Below are 16,195 nucleotides of genomic sequence, written 5' to 3'. Positions count from 1 at the left end.
CAAACACATCCGCACGGCCTACTACAACCCACAAGCTAACGGAGGGGTGGAACGCTTCAACCAAACGCTGAAGAACGGCATCAGAGCGCACCTGGTCCAGGGGTGCACGTTCCAAACTGCTTTGAATCAAACGCTAATGCACTACAGAGCAAGCAAACACACAACAACACAGGTCTCCCCGGCATCCCTCATGCTAGGTCGTGAGATGGAACTGCCACTGGACAGACTCAGAACACAGAGAGTAGCAGAACCGGCGACTAGGCGCACCCAAGAACAGCAGGCAGTGACCAGGCACCAAAGAGCAATGAAACAGCGTTTTGACAAGGCACACAGGGTGAAGAAGTCGATCATTCAAGTGTCAGACTGGGTCCGAGCCCGACGGCCTCAGCGGTGCAACAAAATGGCCTCATTCTGGTCGGACCCCTTGCAGGTCAGTCGACAACTGGGGCCCGCCACATTCATGATGAGCAATGGATCACGCTGGCATGCCAGCCGCCTCAGAAAAGTCCCTGCCCCTCAAGGAACACGAAGGCACACAAAACAGACATGCAGGCCAGAGACGCCACCGGATGGACCTCCTCCACCACTACCACCTGAGCCCCAGCCTCTGTGGGTTCCCCAAGGGCCAGAGCCACAAGCGGTGACGGTGGAAGAAAGGCCTATGCGGGCACGAACTCGCCCTGCTTATCTGGGGGACTACTTAACCTCTTTTCATTCTTAGGCTCCGTTAGGTGTCTTAGTCAACCTCCAGGTTAACGGACTGAACTGGCTAGTTTGGAGAGTCCATCCGTTTAAGGGTTAATGTTTATTTCTTACAGGTATCACTCTAGGTTCTTGCCCTATGGACATTTTATATATGGTACCAGTCCCTGGTTTTGGAAAGGGGGGGGAAATGTTATGTATGGTACGACGTGCTGTACGTCGTACTGTACGTTGTTATGGTTTACGACAGTGTGCTGCGTTACGGATGAATGGGTTGTCAGAATGCGTGGCACATGTCATTAAACGACAGAGTGATGTTCAATGTGAAACTGTGCAGATGTCCGTTCTTTTACAACTAGGCTAGATATAACAAGTACATAGTTCAAAAGTGATAGGGATATGAATTAAATGTGTGCTGGTAACTTATAGCCAGTATTTGTTTTATTAATTAGGGCCTAATCAGAGAGAACAGTTAAATAAATTGAATAGCGAACTGAAATGGCGATAGAGCTGTGAAAATTATTTAAGTTGAGGACAAAGGAAAATCATTTATGATTCTAGTTCCCGGGTAAAAGGGTTGTACTTGCTTGACTAGATCGAGCAGAAGTTTTAATAGTTGAATGAAAAGCATTTCTTTGACGAAGTCTAATGGTTATTACTTTATTCGATAGGTTGCTTGACGCCAGTGGTGTATGCAAATAGTTGGTGAATTCTAGAACGATAATTTATTTTCGTTACGGGGACCAGGGGATGCAAGTAGCTTTAGCTATTATGCTGAGGGAATAGCACCAACCTATAGTGGGTTCTAGATTTGTTAAATAAACAAACTTATATTTTAAACTAAAGTAATGCAATAGGCTACAATTATAACATTATCAGAAAAAGGTACAATTTAATGTGAAATAGTTATTACAATTATTATTAATAGTTATTACAGTTATTATCATTGATCCAGTAATGATAGAAGGATAGTAGAGGAAAGGCAAGGGATTAAATCTCATTTAGGGAAAGAAGAAGAGTATGAAGATATATTAGGGAGAAAATACCATTAACTGAGGGATATAAAACGTTTAGCTGAAAAAGACAACAGGAATAATTTACCTTACACCCTAATATAGACATTAGACCACACCAGAAGTAGAGATGGCAGGATCACCAGTAGCAAACTAAATGGCCAAAGGAGGGAACATTTGATGTAACCGTGATTGTATTGGCTAAAAAATTTAATATGACATTTACAGGGGGGACAGATTTTCCTAGGGGGTTGATCAAATAATTGATAATGGATCATTTGAGATGAGATCACATGTAGCAGATTTAGGGTAATCAATTAAATAATCATTGTATACTCGAGGAATTTTGAGTGGTTTTATGGATTAGTTATGAGGAATTAGATTGATACAAACAATTATTGATGGGTTAGGACTGGGGATATCTGTATCATGTTTTGTGTGTACTACCATCTTTAGATTACTGATGGTAATTGAAGGTTAACAAAATGTATAACCAGGAGAAAGAGATTAGCTTATCTCATTGGAATGTTGCCCAGGGCTAGGGGGAGCAGTAGTGAAGTTAGGCAGTATTTAGGTCATTAAAGTGAGCTACCAAATCAAGTGGGGCCTGACTATTTGTGGTTGTTGTTTTTCAAATTGGGTTTTTCAAACAAAAAACAACACACCTAGTATGATGTTTATAAAGCCTTGTTGTTTCAATTTTGGGGGGTTTTCAGCAGGTCAAGGGTGATAGGTCTTGGAGGTCTCGGTTTTGGCTGAGTTTGGGGTATACAGTGGGGAGAACAAGTATTTGATACACTGCCGATTTTGCAGGTTTTCCTACTTACAAAGCATGTAGAGGTCTGTAATATTTATCATAGGTACACTTCAACTGTGAGAGATGGAATCTAAAACAAAAATCCAGAAAATCACATTCTATGATTTTTAAGTAATAATTTGCATTTTATTGCATGACATAAGTATTTGATCACCTACCAACCAGTAAGAATTCCGGCTCTCACAGACCTGTTAGTTTTTCTTTAAGAAGCCCTCCTGTTCTCCACTCATTACCTGTATTAACTGCACCTGTTTGAACTCGTTACCTGTATAAAAGACACCTGTCCACACACTCAATCAAACAGACTCCAACCTCTCCACAATGGCCAAGACCAGAGAGCTGTGTAAGGACATCAGGGATAAAATTGTAGACCTGCACAAGGCTGGGATGGGCTACAGGACAATAGGCAAGCAGCTTGGTGAGAAGGCAACAACTGTTGGCGCAATTATTAGAAAATGGAAGAAGTTCAAGATGACGGTCAATCACCCTCGGTCTGGGGCTCCATGCAAGATCTCACCTCGTGGGGCATCAATGATCATGAGGAAGGTGAGGGATCAGCCCAGAACTACACGGCAGGACCTGGTCAATGACCTGAAGAGAGCTGGGACCACAGTCTCAAAGAAAACCATTAGTAACACACTACGCCGTCATGGATTAAAATCCTGCAGCGCACACAAGGTCCCCCTGCTCAAGCCAGCGCATGTCCAGGCCCGTCTGAAGTTTGCCAGTGACCATCTGGATGATCCAGAGGAGGAATGGGAGACGGTCATGTGGTCTGATGAGACAAAAATATAGCTTTTTGTTCTAAACTCCACTCGCCGTGTTTGGAGGAAGAAGAAGAATGAGTACAACCCCAAGAACACCATCCCAACCGTGAAGCATGGAGGTGGAAACATCATTCTTTGGGGATGCTTTTCTGCAAAGGGGACAGGACGACTGCACCGTATTGAGGGGAGGATGGATGGGGCCATGTATCGCGAGATCTTGGCCAACAATCTCCTTCCCTCAGTAAAAGCATTGAAGATGGGTCGTGGCTGGGTCTTCCAGCATGACAACGACCCGAAACTCACAGCCAGGGCAACTAAGGAGTGGCTCCGTAAGAAGCATCTCAAGGTCCTGGAGTGGCCTAGCCAGTCTCCAGACCTGAACCCAATAGAAAATCTTTGGAGGGAGCTGAAAGTCTGTATTGCCCAGCGACAGCCCCGAAACCTGAAGGATCTGGAGAAGGTCTGTATGGAGGAGTGGGCCAAAATCCCTGCTGCAGTGTGTGCAAACCTGGTCAAGACCTACAGGAAACGTGTGATCTCTGTAATTGCAAACAAAGGTTTCTATTCCAAATATTAAGTTCTGCTTTTCTGATGTATCAAATACTTATGTCATGCAATAAAATGCAAATTAATTACTTAAAAATCATACAATGTGATTTTCTGGATTTTTGTTTTAGATTCCGTCTCTCACAGTTGAATTGTACCTATGATAAAAATTACAGACCTCTACATGCTTTGTAAGTAGGAAAACCTGCAAAATCGGCAGTGTATCAAATACTTGTTCTCCCCACTGTATATGATTTATTATGAGAATGAATGTCATGAGGACTTAATGAACACTTGGGATAAGTAACATTTATGAAATATTTAGAATAATGGTAATGTTTGGTATACTATGGGATGGAACAGTTCGTTGAATAATTTCAATTGCCTCTGAACTCTGTTTTAACCTTCTGGTGTTAATTAATCATCCACACTGGTCAATTCTAAAGGCATGAGAGGAGGACTTTAAGATAGTTTATTTTACCAAGTTGAGGGTAATTTATAATACTGTGAAAAGTGTGAAGAAGATTATAATTTGATAATAATATATATGATTTGAACCATAAAATAACAGAAGAGAGAGAGAGCTTTCCCTGAATGAGGAATACCTGTTGCTAGTCAATTGTACTAAGTAGAGGTAGAAGTAAATTGAGGTATTATCAAATGTTGTCATTTAAATTTCATTTTTAGTATGCTTTAATAAACAACAAGTTGGTATTTGAAACTAAATTAATGCAATGAGCTGCAGTAATCAGAGGAAGGCACAATCTAATGCGAAACAGCTATTACCTAGATCATTTATTTAGTAATGAGATCAGGAAGATAGGAGCAATAAAGAAGCAAGGGACAGTCTCAAAAATAAATAAGGGATGGCAATTGGATGATAAATTACCAATATTACCTAAGTGATTGTTTAGGTAGGTGGTAATATTGACACATGAGCAAAACATGTGTCAAAAGGGGGATGGTAGGATTATAGGAGATGATAGGATTAAATAATAAATATATACGAAGGAGAGGACAAAATACTTTTTTTTTAAAAATTATTTAGATACAGTCTAGAAAAAAAAGTCAGAAATTGAAATTGAGAGCTGAACACGTGTGAAGATAGTTTATTAACCACACCCGTATGTCAGAGGTTTTGTGCCCCACAGGTGAACTAAAGGAGGTGACCCACTCTATCTAACCAGGTGACTGGTGAGCATCCAGTCCCTAAAGAAGAAAAACTGGAAGCAGGCCTGTTGGGAAGGGCCCTATCAGGTTATATTGGTCACTGCCTTTGCCATTAGAATAGCAGAAAGAGCAACCTGGGTCCACGTTACCCACTGCAAAGAGGTAAGAACACATACAAGCACCATTGAACACATGCAGAGTTAGAGAGAAGAACTAGACCAATAGGGTATGGGGATCACCTCTGTTAACAAAGATCTCCTACCCTGACCTATCATCACTGTAGTGTGTTCTCAGGGTGTGAGTATGGGGTAGTACCAAGCAGAAAGACTGAGGACAGGAGAGGGTTGGCGGTTTTTGGGGATATGGATAACTTGAGTTGCATCATAGTCTCGGTAATGGTCTTGATATGTCAAGATCCACCACCAATTATGCTATGCCCTTACCATTGTTAAGAAGTAAAAGAGAAGAGAAGCGACCCGACATACTGACCGTCAAGGACGAGTGGCCTACAAAATGGGAGTCAGAGAAGGGCAGACTGTCAGATTCAAAATAAGGGTTAGGGACGTAGCCAATGGGTGGGGTACATGTCAATAAGCAAATTGGGATTATAAAATCCTATTATATTCGTGTTCGGCCCCCACGGCAGATTGTTCCTAGACTCAAGTGTTTAAATACACTTGGGGGTGGGGATATGAGACCGAGGGGGACTGAACATCCAGATGGGGGGTAAAGAGAAACAAAGACATCACCAACTATCAATTGGAGATAGTAGTAATGTGACAGATTTAAGTTCGGAAGCACAGGAGAGAATTCTAAACCTTACAGCCCCTGTAACCGATGTGTGGTGGGCGTGTGCCAGTAAAGGCAGTGTAAGGCAGAGAATTCCAAAGGGGTGGCTAGATACATGTGCCCTGGTTATACTGGTTCAGCTAGTTAGAATTAGTCACCAGGAACCAAGGTGTAGGAGGAGTTTTAACAAGAAGGAGAATAGCCCTATTTAGATGGATGCGATACCAAGGGGGGTATCAGATGGATACCGAGCTATGAAACAATTAGGGGAAGGGTTTACTACCACGTTCTTTTGGTGGGTGACAATAAACAAAATTGTGAATTGGATTAATTATATCTATTACGACCAACAACGATTTATTGGCTGGACTAGGGATGCAACGGAAGGGATCTTTTGAACAATTATCCGCCATCTCACTCCTATGACTTAGTAAAAAAGAGGTTGGCTCTAGATCAGGCAGAAAGGGGTGGTGTCTATAGAATGGTAAGCCATTGTTGTACGTTTATCCCTAACAATACCAGTCCTGACGGGAGTATCTCTAAAGCCCTAGTTGGTTTAGATAAACTATCAGCTGAAATGAAGAGCATGGCTGGAATGGAGGGAAACGGACTGTTCTCCTGGTTGGGTGATTGTTTGGTGGGTACTCTGTTGTGGTGGTTACTGGATTTCTGACCCTAGTAGTTGTGTTTTTAATATTAATGTGCTGTATTGCCTGTGTAATTCCTTGTTTGAGAAAGTCTGTTACAGATGTCGTGCATGCGGCTGGTATGATGCCCCTCCTAGGGGCTCAAGCAGGAGATGCAGACACTGAGATGGGGTTGACAAAGGATGACCCTTGGTTTGCTATTGGTGAGGTGGTGGAGTGACACCCTAGTGGGTGTCTAAAGGGGTCCAAAATGTACTTCCCTGTTTGTGTTTTGTTTTATTAATCTTGTGTTTTGTGTTCTATTAATCTTGTGTTTTATGCTTTATTAATCAAGTTAACCATTGTGAATGTTTGTCTTTCCTCATGTGAAGGTTTAAAGTTCCTGGGTGGCTGGTAGCCAACCTAGTACAAGATGGGTGTAGATGGAAGGACTGAAGGCCTTTTTTATTATCATTATTGCCTATTAATAAAAGTGTGATTCTTTTTGTTTGTATTGTATTTTAATGAGTGACACCCTAGTGGGTGTCAAAAGGTGAATCCTAAATTTCCCTGAAATTTCAAATTTTGGGTTTTCTTATTTTGGGTTCACACCCAGTGGGTGTGAAAAGGGGGATTGTGGGAAATTATTCTCTTATATTTTAGATGTGCTGTTAGCTTAATAAGAAAGCATTAATGATTAAACATAAAAGGTTTGTACTGTACTGATATAAATTGTTTAACCTAACAAGCTGTGATTAATGTGAGGAGCTGTTAGGGAGTAGGGTGAGATAAGGCTTGTGACTCACACTGCCTCTTTGTTAGACCGCTCAAGGACATAGTGTTCTGCTACAAAGATGTCTGAGGTTGCTGACTCTCTGGACAAGTTGCAAAACAACTAAACACCTGGCAACAGTGAAGCGCCAAGGGGCTGGGACCAGCCTGTGCGCCAACGATAGGCTGAGTAAGTCTAAACCACGCTCAGTCTCTACTCTGATAGTTCCCGCTCCCTGCTGGCCTATCTCTGTCAGAGTATTTAAAGAAGAACTTATAACAATGGACCAGTTCTCTGTCTGCCCTGCATGGTATTTCAGTGGACCCGTATATACGAACATCATATTTACCATTGAAGTGTTTTGCATTAATTAAAATACTAGTCTATTTTAGAAGTCGTGTTGACCTCTTTTTGTTCCAATACCAGATTTGAATTGACGCAATTGAACAGTATTAAAACAAGTAAAATGTTAAAATACCTATCCCGTTATTTAGTAATAACAGAATGTATTTGAAACTTCACGCACAGTAAAGCTTTTGTATGACAAATACAATTATTTTATCGATAGGAGTGGTAAAAAAGGTGCTTATGCATTGATATGCACACCAAAGACGGCATTAACGATAAGTAATAAAATATAGATGGCACTTCTAAAAGCCTTTTACACACCATATATGCCTGCTGAATTTTCAAGATTACTTTTCCTTCGTTTTCATTTCAGCACAAATGAAAATGTGTCACAGACTTCCCAATGGATTGAGGTTTTAGCATTGTCTCAATGAAGAGTTCGGTGTTCGACTAACCACGTGCGACATGCACATGTAGTTACAAGCCTGCTAGAGTTACATCCACCGTTTTAGGATGAAGCCAGAGCTGGAATGTGAGGCTAACTGAAGCTGGTTAGCTTTAGAAAACCCTGAGTAGATCTAGCTTGCTTCTTAGGATACCCCTCTGGCCAGTGTTCCTCAATCTTGGTATCAGATTTGTACTACATGATGGCAGTAATTATGTTGAAGAGTTGGAAGTAAGAGACTGAATAACCACACAGAAACCAATGTAAGACTGAAATCATTTAAGGCTCTGTTAATTCTCATCTTCAAAAACAACACACTGTAAAGTCACAAAAGCAAGTATAAAAGAAAACATTGATAATTGGCTAACAAAGCAATTAGAGATTTTAATAAATAGGTTATGAGAAAAGCTAACTTAATTTAAAAAAAAGTAATATAATGTAAGTTAGATCATTTAGGGCAGGGGGGTCAAACGCATTCCATAGAGGGCCTAGTGTCTGCAGGTTTTTCCTTTCAATTAAGACTTAGACAACCAGTTGAGTAGAGTTCCTTAATAATCATTGACCTTAATTCATTAATCAAGTACAAGGGAGGAGCAAAAACCTGCAGACACTCTGCCCTCCGTCGATCATGTTTGACACGTGGTTTAGATTAGATTGGCCAGAATTTGATCAAACCATGTTGTAACACAATAGTCATTTGCATGATGACTAAGAGGAACCTGTATCTCCTGTATATAAAGCAAACCACACAGCGGTAATTAGAAAACAAACATGCATAGTGCTCTATGCTCAACGTGAACATCTCATGCTTGGGGACCTGGCTTGACCATGCCTGTTGAAAAATACAAAGTTGAAGGCTGGTCTGCTTTATGACCACCATACAGCTGGTTTTAGGCCCTATAGAGCACAGCAATCATATATTTACCACGGTTTGATTAAATTCTGGGTGGCCCCAACCTGCATGTCTGTTATCACTTTAAAATTAGATACCAGATTTAATAAACCGATAAAAGTACAAAGTAAAACTAGGGGAAATAATGACTGAGCAGCTTCAAAAAGGGACGTTGTGGTCCTGAACAGATCACGGCTCATTGCCCCAGCGCTCCCCAACCCCAAATTAGAAAATAGAAATCCATAGACAACACTTCATCCTCATTCCCATATGGTTATCCTCTACACATTGAAAAGTGGGTCTTCCCTGGGCCGGGTCACCATGAAGGCCAGTGAGTCTGCAGGTGAATGTGTTCCACAGTCAAGATATCAAAGGTTGGGCAGGCTCAAGACTTCCTTTAATTGGATTATGAACAGACAAGAATCTGCTCTCTGGTACTGTAGGTAACACTGCCAGCTGGAGAGGTCAAAAGATGTGATTGAGCGGAAGTGGTTCCTGGGTCATAGGTCATCAAAGCAGGAACGAGTTGGGAGAGATCCTGTCAAATAATGACAATAGAGAACAAAAAAAGTACTGTGTTTTAGTAACTGACAGAGTAAAGGAAAGACTGAAGACACCACTAGGTGTTGATACACTGTATGAAGATATTCATATTTGAGTAATTAAGACCTTTACACAGTTAAGGAAATTAGCATTTCATCAATATAGAAAACTGTGAAACACAGTTAAAACGACCAATACCTCGATGTGTATGTGTGTCTGCTGTTTGTGTGGGGAAGGTGGGGGTAGTTCTCACACAGTGCAGAAAATCTGCTTCCTGTTTTGGAACATCAACTTATATTCAGGATGCTGCGTTTTCCTTGTCTGATACCTGTCCTATCTGTGGCTCATAAATCTCTAGTCACTCTGCCTCTACACTGCCAGCTTCTTCTCTCGCTCTTCTTTTCCGCCCTTGTGCTCACTGCTCAGACAGTTGGGTTCTTCACGCCACATTCTTTGTCTGATCTAATGATAACAGGCTAAACCAATGGTTTTAACAGTCTGTGCAGCAAACCCCCTCCTCTGTCTGCTTTTTCTAACAGCTGTAATTTTGTTCCCTTTGTGCCACCCCTAATCCTCTCATCTCCCTTCCTCCGCACGTACATTTTTGCACACGCATTATGAACTCTACACTCCTGCTATCCATGCCCATACATCTTATCACAATCTGTGAATTCTTGCCCATTGTCAGTGAAAAGCCTATTGTGCATTATCACTTCTTTGTACTACTATGTGTGTGTGGAGGGTGAAGTGTAGTGCTTTAGTCTCTTACCTGGGGAAGAGGTATAGAGAGGACAGTGTCCCCTACTCCCTCACTGCACCACACAGGCCGTGCAGCACTGCTCCTGTTTCTCTGGCAGCGTGGCATAGTTCATCTGACGGACGATCTCAGCAAACAGCTCGTCCACCATGGTCTTGCTCTTGGCCGAGGTCTCGATGAAGGGACAGCCCCACTCTTGGGCCAGGGTCCGACCATCTGCACCCGCCACCTCCCTCTCAGACTCCAGGTCCACCTTGTTCCCCACCAGGATCAGTGGCACCTTCTCAAAGCGCTTCACCCGCACTATCTGGTCTCGCATCGGCCTGATGTCCTGGGGAGGAATTTAGATATGATGGATATAAGGATATTCTCAGGAACTGTGGGGAAATGTTTGTGCAACAATTATTGCTGCCTAGCCCTTCAATGTATATCAATCGGTTAAGTAGCAGCCCTTAAGCCATTCTTCCAACCTGTTGAGCTTTAAAAAACGTTCAGTGTGTAGAGCACAGACTTATGGGGATGAAGAGTTGTCTATGGATTTATATTGTAGAGATTAGGCTGTCAACAATAGGCTTAGGAATGATGCACTCAGAATGATATGAATAAAATAGGCAATGCTCAGTAGGCCCATTTAAAACATGGCTACAACTCTATCATGAGGTTGCAAGCTCCTTGACATGTTGGCAGGTAACACCAGATAAAGGCCCTTTACCTGAAATGACTGTTGATTGACGAGACTGTAGACAAGTATGAAACCCTGGCCGTTCTTGATGTACAGGTCCCTCATGGAAGCGAACTGTTCTGTCCCTGCAGTGTCAAGGATCTCCAGCACCGAAGGCGACGAGTCCACTTCGATCTCTTTCCGATAGAAGTCCTCAATTGTAGGGTCATATTTCTCGATGAATGTGCCCGTGACAAACTGGACAGTCAGCGCGGATTTGCCGACGCCGCCGCTTCCCAGCACAACCACTTTGTACTCCTTCATTAGGGTGCACGAGCTTGACCCGGGTTACTTAGCTAACGTTAGCTAGCTGGATTGCTATATCCTGTGACAACATTAAGTAAACCTTGAAAACACAACTCTGTAAACCCTCACAAGTCAACCTCCCAGTTAAAATGTTAACATGTATGCATTTGGTTAAAACAAATTCAAATCTAGTTAAAAGCAGAAGTATTGCACTGAGCTAGCAAGCAAAGTTAGCTAAATCCACAACGCCCCTCCATGCTCGCTCGCGATAAGGAGCCTTCTTATGCCAAATCCTACACAGACAGTAAACATAACTATGTTACCTTGACACGAATATGGGCAGCTGCTCCTATCAGTAATATGCCCCAAAACTGTGCATTAACTGGGTTGGTGGTTAGCTAGTTAAGATGCACAATATTAGAATGACTTGTATTGTCTCCATTTTTGTAGAGCATGTGAATGTGGCTCGTTCATACCACATCATAAAGCATACCGGTGTCGCAAAAGCCCAATGCCAGCGTCTGCCACTTCCACCACTGCGGGTCCCTGGCCTTATCAAGGGCAGGCTGCACGTTAGCAGCCAGATAGCGTTTAAGAACCTCGGGTTTGAGTTTCAGCCCAATGCAGTCCACAGTACACTGCTTGCTTGCTGTTTAGGATGAGACAGGGAAATACCTCCCACTCCCTTCCTTAATTTCGTCCTCACGGCCTCTCCCTAGTATCGGTACTGTCTCATCCTCGCGACCACCAATGGGCTGCAATGTCCTGTGGAACCTAGTAAGTAACCAGCTCTTATTTTCTTTCCAAATCTAATCAAATGACGAGCACCAAATTTGCTGGCGCAAATACTAATATATTCAAGTCCTCAGCAGGGACATTGAAACGCTACATGATGGTCCAAAATGCAGGCCATATGTCAAGGAAGGACCATGGTGGGAAATCTACAATGTAATTGGTCACCTTGAAGAGTTATTGGCATTCCCATTGGTTCAACTATAACTTTAGGCGGGACAGTATGACGCAACGTTAGAACATAGAGAACGTTGCACATAGAAATATACTGCATAGAATGGAATTTACAGGATTCAGTTCACTGCACGCTGAGGATGGAAATTAAATTAATAATACATTAATCTTTATAATGGCTGATAATCGAAGTGTGAACATTAACTGAGCTATTTACAGGAACTATGTTATAGATGATGTTATAGGCAAGAAATAATTTGTCTGATTTGTCATATTTTTGTGTGTGTTTTAAGTGTGCTTCAGCTTTTCCATAGCAAGATAAATAGGAGACTCCAAACAAAAGCACTGATGTGAATTTGTGGTTTTGTCTGCTTTTTTGGACCTCCTATTCTTGTGGCTTCTTTTTTTCATACATATCTGATTTACCGTTTAGAAATTAAAGCACTTTATAGAGCTAATCCCCCCATTTGAAGATGTAATAAGTTTTTGGACAAATTTCATTTATAGTTATAGTGTACCAAAGGTGTCAAAAGTGTAGTATTTGGTCCCATATTCCTAGCACGCAATGACTACATCAAGCGTGTGACTCTTAAAAACTCATTGGATGTATTTGCATTTTGTTTTGGATGTATTTTGGGTTATGTTTTGCCCAATAGGAACTGAATGGTGAATGATGACTGGAGTAATTTTCTTTCATAGTGAGTAGATAAGATGTTTCTGAACACTTCTAAATCAATCCATATAATGCCATGATTAAGAAATATCATGAATGAATCATGAATAATGATGAGTGAGAGAGTTACAGAGCATACTGTCCCTCTGTAACTTTCTCACTCATCATCATTCACGATTCATTCATGATTATCCATAATTATGGTAGCATCCACATTCATGAAGAAGTGTTCACAAACATCTATTGGACAAAACATAATCTGAAACACAACCAAAACAAGCTGTAAATGCATCCAACAAGTTTCTAGAGTCACGAACTTGATGTAGTCATTGTGTGCAAAAAATATGCGACCAAATACTAAACGTGTGACTACTTTAATACACTATAAGTGAAATTTGTCTAAATACTTATGACATCTTCAAATAGGGGGATTAGATATATAAAGTGCTTTCATTTCTAAACGGCAAATCAGATATGTATGAAAATACCCTAAAATAAAAGGTGACATTCTGTACTGTCACCTCATATGAAACATTTGATCATTGGATTGAGTAGTTGTTCAATTGTTAGTAAATGTTGGGAGACTTGACTCTCAATCTCTCCTATAGAAAGCTCTCCTCTGTTTAAAGTGGAAAGGCCTTGGACCAATCCACAGCGACCCAGTCCCTCCACAACCTCTAGGATCGTGTCCATTGCTTCCAAAGCAATGGAAGAGCATAATAAGTAAGTCAAAAGACAGGTAAACAGTGACCACTAGCGGCTGTTCGGGCTACTAACGCATTTCCCACTATCGTCTGATCCTGATGTTATTCCAAAGACAGCCAGCATGTGGAACTCCAGACTCACGGGTTCTTCTGCTATCATACACCCCTAACTCACTAACCACACACTACAACTATTTCCACCACTAGGCCTACTGCAGTCACAACTTCTACTGAACTTCGTCCACTGCCATGAAGAATACCTTTAGATAGCTGAAGCAAAGCACATCATTTTTCTCAATGAAGCATAAATTGGCTGTTGAAGGCACTGCATGGTCAATCTGCAGTCTGCATCGGCCGTGCAGCATTTAAAGCCAATGTATGCTTGATCCGAAAATGTGGTCGGAGGCGCCATATGGATGGTGTGACGCAATTGCGGAACCACTGGAGTCATGCAGAGGCCAAAATGAGCTTGTACTGCAAATGTTCTAACAATTCAGAGTGCTCTGTATAGCTCCTCATTGACATGATTGGTTGACCGTAGGTGAGGGCGGGAGGTCCTGTATAAACACAAACTCGCTCTGGATAAGAGCGTCTGCTAAATGACTAATTATTATTAATTATAATTATTATTCCTTTACAACTTCCTTCACAACAGCTCTGCGCGGCTCCTAGAAGCACAAGAAGTATGAATGCCATGACTTCTGCAGAGGCTGTATCACCAAAAATGCTGCACGGCCAATGAAGATGTCAGATTGACCATGTAGCGCCTTTTACGGGGATATGGCCTTTGCAGAAGTCAGGGCATTCATACTTCTTCCACAGCAGCACAGAGCTGTTGTGAAGGAAGTTGTCAAGGAAGTGAGTTTGTGTTTATACAGGACCTCCCTCCCCCACCTATCGCCAACCAATCATGTCAATGCAGAGCTATACAGAGCCCTCCGCATTGTTAGAACTTTTGAGAGGCCACGGCAATGCGGTACCGAGCTCATATTGCTAAAGCAGTGTTTTATTAGGATTACTTACCATGCGCCATTGACTTGTTTTGGAATTGCATTCTTTTTCAATTATTACACCTTCGTTTACTGCGTTACTGTTCAGTTTCACCACTAGATGGTGAGACCTGCCTATGATAGGATAAATGGAGAGACTGACGAGTAGTGGCAAGTAAGGAGTAAAAAGGACACGCAGCTCATTCAATATAATCCGTGTAGGTTTCTCGTTTTAACAGTGACATTTCTTGCTTTAGGGAATGAATCGAAATACAGTAAATGTTCTATGAAAAACATTCACTTTACTAATTGAATTTCAGTAGCCTAATTTATCTGAATAGACTTTAAATTAAATGGAGGGAATTGACCTATGTCTCTCCTCAGATTTCCTTGGGGAGTGCAGGGGCAGCTTGACACAGCAGCTGGGTCGCACACGCACACACACACACACACACACACACACACACACACACACACACACACACACACACACACACACACACACACACTGTAATTCCCCAGAGGTAAGTTGGGGGAGAGCTGCTACTGAGGTAGACTTTATTACTGCTGTGTAATTAATAAGAGCAACATACCATTAATGTGTTTCTCTCTCTCTGTTCTCCCCCTCTCTCTCTCCCTTGCTCCCTCATTCCCTCTGTCTCCCACAGAAGCCATTAACCACAGAGACCCTAAGCTGTGTACTGTGGGAGATATCCTCCTCAGCCTCTGGCCCTCTCCACTCCATCACCCTTACACTCCTTCTTTTCTTTCCTTCACTTCCCTTTCTCTCTCTTTTTATTTCTCGGTGTGTGTGTGTGTTCGCGTGTCCTTGCACGTGCATATGTGTGTGTGTGTTGATACCATGCTCCCTCTCTCTCTCTCCCTCTCTGGGGGACTGTATGATGTCATGTCTCTGACGGTCCCCCCCATCCCTGGGGACAATAACCAATTACCCAAAGTGCTCTGTCCCTACTCCCTCTTACCTCTCCCTGCCTCCTCACGGACATTTGACCTCTCACCTTGCCATTATCTGTGGAGTGACACCTCCCACGACACTGCGGTTGAGTATGTGTGCGTGTGTGTGTGTGTGTGTGTGTGTGTGCGTGTATGTACACACGCGTTTTTGTATGAGTCAACTGTCAAGGTCACACACCCACTTTCATATAAGCGAGTGACAGCCTTGCTCCAGCTGGACGTTGTTAGGTGAGAATGTCAGGGGCTTGTCTCATACGTGACAGCATTTTCAAATGCCACATAACCATAAATCAGATGTCCCACAGGAGAGCAGGAGGTGAATGTTGAGAGACAGATTATAGACTAATAACTAACATGGCCACCAACGCCATGCCCAGTAGTTTGGAGGGAACACTCCTAGAGAGAAATAAAGGTGGAATTATATAGGGGGAATTCTCTGTGAATTGTCTCTTTGTCTCTGAGGCTGTGTGATTTGAGTTCCTTTTTTCTGTGTAAACCCCAGCTCTCTCTAAACACCAACCACATTTCCCACTTAGCAGAGGTTGCCAACTGATCTAGGTGACGGAGTGTTAGGAGACAGTGTGGCATGAATTGCAGCTTTGGCACACACACACACACACACACACACTTGGCCGCTATCTGACACCATCGGGCATCAGGCATGGCATCACCTTCAACCCCCCTCCCTCCCTCCATCCCTCCCTCTCTGCCCATATGCACCCCTGCCCCATCCC

The 16,195-nt window shown here is 42.4% G+C and overlaps 1 protein-coding gene across 4 annotated transcripts; it reads right to left on the bottom strand.

Moving 5' to 3' along the window:
- Positions 1-8,259: 8,259 nt before the first annotated feature.
- LOC121542698 (ras-related protein Rap-2c) lies at positions 8,260-12,551 on the bottom strand. 4 transcript variants are annotated; one of them, XM_041852204.1, is made up of 4 exons: positions 11,478-12,549; positions 10,900-11,233; positions 10,200-10,518; positions 8,260-9,425 (listed from the first exon to the last, which is right to left on the bottom strand). In XM_041852204.1, the coding sequence occupies exons 2-3, from the start codon at positions 11,170-11,172 to the stop codon at positions 10,240-10,242; spliced, it is 552 nt and encodes a 183-aa protein (XP_041708138.1). In that variant the 5' UTR covers positions 11,173-11,233; positions 11,478-12,549; the 3' UTR covers positions 8,260-9,425; positions 10,200-10,239. The 4 variants fall into 4 exon arrangements, with proteins under 4 accessions (XP_041708138.1, XP_041708146.1, XP_041708129.1 ...); XM_041852212.1 differs by having other exon boundaries at positions 11,648-12,549; XM_041852195.1 differs by having other exon boundaries at positions 10,900-12,549.
- Between the last annotated feature and the right edge of the window lie 3,644 nt (positions 12,552-16,195).

This window comes from Coregonus clupeaformis, chromosome 3 (genome assembly GCF_020615455.1).
Source record: "Coregonus clupeaformis isolate EN_2021a chromosome 3, ASM2061545v1, whole genome shotgun sequence".
NCBI classification, from domain to species: Eukaryota; Metazoa; Chordata; class Actinopteri; order Salmoniformes; family Salmonidae; genus Coregonus; species Coregonus clupeaformis.
The sequence above is the reverse complement of the archived record's forward strand: the minus strand, read 5'-3'. Positions and strand labels throughout refer to the sequence as shown.

What these genes read in the sequence shown, in the direction of transcription:
- LOC121542698 (XM_041852220.2), bottom strand. Translation starts at nt 11,172, where the DNA reads ATGAAGGAGTACAAAGTGGTTGTGCTGGGAAGCGGCGGCGTCGGCAAA. An exon ending in TCAATCAACAGTCATTTCAG is followed by an intron (nt 10,519 to 10,899) that starts GTAAAGGGCCTT and finishes ATTCCTCCCCAG; the next exon opens with GACATCAGGCCGATGCGAGA.